General features: G+C 47.2%; 1 protein-coding gene across 1 annotated transcript, besides 1 other annotated feature; it reads left to right on the top strand.

Annotated features, from left to right (window-relative positions):
- On the top strand, window positions 1–1,945 carry Tc00.1047053425311.9 (hypothetical protein, conserved; the record flags this gene model as incomplete). The annotated part of the gene is made up of 1 exon (XM_797481.1): window positions 1–1,945. A coding segment is annotated over one exon (1,945 nt), but the record flags the coding sequence as incomplete, so codon positions are not given.
- Window positions 1–1,945: a sequence feature (areas not merged during assembly with more than two copies in the genome that could not be assigned to a particular haplotype).

The raw sequence follows: 1,945 nt of genomic DNA, 5'->3' as shown, positions 1-1,945 counted from the left end.
TTAAATCTCCGTATGCAGCTGGGAACTATGGATATGTGGAGAGGGGCACAAACGTATGGGGTTTCTTCTGTGCATGCGAACATATCATCGTTTGAGTTTTCAACAGATTATGTGGAAGGAGGTGTATTGACGGTGACGTGTCCTAGCGGCATTTTATACTCAAAAACAAGTTCAACAAGTGACGCTTCACGTGTGAATGTGTCGATAGGGGTGCTGGAATCAGTATGGAAGGCGTCTTCCACAAGAAATTTATTGCATATTGATGCTATGCAATTCCATGTATATGGCGATGCGACGTACTGCTCCGCTGAAACGCTTCGGTTCTTGGATGCTCTGACATTTGCCCCAATAAAGTGCTTTTACTGCCGCCAGTTAAATTCAATTCCAACAACCGCACGACCGTATCTTGCGTCCTCTTTGCAGGTCTCAGTGTGTCTTGCGGAGGTTTGTATGCAACGACTCATTTTTTTGGAATTGGATTTGTTGGGAAGTTTGATAAAAGATTACGCCACTTTTTTTGTGAACAAGGTTGTGCCTACAGAAGCATACCGACTGTTTTTTAGTGGTTTTAGCAATTTGGCCTTCGTCATGTACGCTTCTTCGTGTGCACTTAAGTTTGGCGGAGATGAAGCTTTAATGTGCCGAGTGAATATGCCCTCAATAAATGGTGGTGCGGGTGCGCCACTTGTGAGTTTTGGTGAACTTCTTCTTGAGCCACGGGAAGCATCACCATTGACGTTGATCAACGTTTGTGAAAAGCTTTTAGCGAATATAAGTATGCCCCATCTTGAGGTGGAAGTGTTTCACCACCGATTTATGTCCGTTGGTCTCTGCGCCACTGTTTCTTCCTTCACAGCCACGCTACCCATTGCTGTAGAGGACTTTTGGGATGACACTGTACACGCGGTAAAACGCTCATCTGCTGAATGCACTGCTCCTTCGATTAAATTGAATGTGGGCGATATGATCCGGCTGGAGGTTGAGGGGGTGAAATATGCCCAGCAATCTGCTCCCCTTCCCGAGGAATTAAGTGGAGTATTTAGTGATTGCGACATGGATAGCGACACATCAGTTGTAGCCTGTGAGAAGTACACTCACGCAGTGGTGAAGAATTGGAACGTGCATCTCAAAGGGGTTTCTGAAGCGGATGTCGTGAAAGAATTGTTGGGATTATGGATGGAACTTCGGCACATGATGAATTCAATTCAAAGGCGGAATGTGGTGAACTGCACTTTGCTACGAGGTGGGCATTATAATTTGGACCGGACTGGTCCGTGGTTTTTTGACTCTCCAGGCGAAATGGTTTTGGTGGAAGACTGCACCTTTCTTTCCTGCACCTCAGGAATACACATGGTGGTCTGCAGTGGGACCCATGTGTGCTTTCGCCGATGCCACTTTTCTTCTTTTTTTCAGCATGCCATCACTGTTGAGGACGAATGTGCCTCGTTTGTGTGCGACAACTGCATTGGAGAGGATTTCAGCGGCGAGTCAAATGCGACCGGCGCTCAGGCGGAGGTGGAGAAGAAAACGGTGCAAAAAATTTTATTCTCTTTTCATCGCGGTGCTTTATGCTTAACACTGCGCGATGAGTGCAAACTCACCCTGAATCTCTCAACGGTGGATCTGCGTTTTTTTACATGCTTCAAGAAAACCGTCTCTCATCTGCGCTTGCAACGAGGACGGCTTGAATTTATGGAAAAGGGGGCCCTACACGGCCTGGTTTCTCGTATGGATTTAGACTTGGATTGGACGCTGAGGCACAGGGATGACTACGCAACACTGAGTTCATCCTTGCGAGTAGGGAGTGTGAGTATACCCGTTTTGTTGTTTAGCACAATGCGTTGCCTGAGAGGAGTGTGGAACGCCGAAGTACCCTTTTCCGAGGCTTCAGTGCGAGAGTACCCATCGCCTGTGAAAACACGCGGCTTTTCAGTTGCCAGGTGGA

The sequence above is a fragment of the Trypanosoma cruzi genome, genomic scaffold, assembly GCF_000209065.1.
Source record: "Trypanosoma cruzi strain CL Brener 1047053516921 genomic scaffold, whole genome shotgun sequence".
Classification (NCBI taxonomy): Eukaryota; Euglenozoa; class Kinetoplastea; order Trypanosomatida; family Trypanosomatidae; genus Trypanosoma; species Trypanosoma cruzi.
This window is presented reverse-complemented; position numbering and strand designations above follow the sequence as displayed.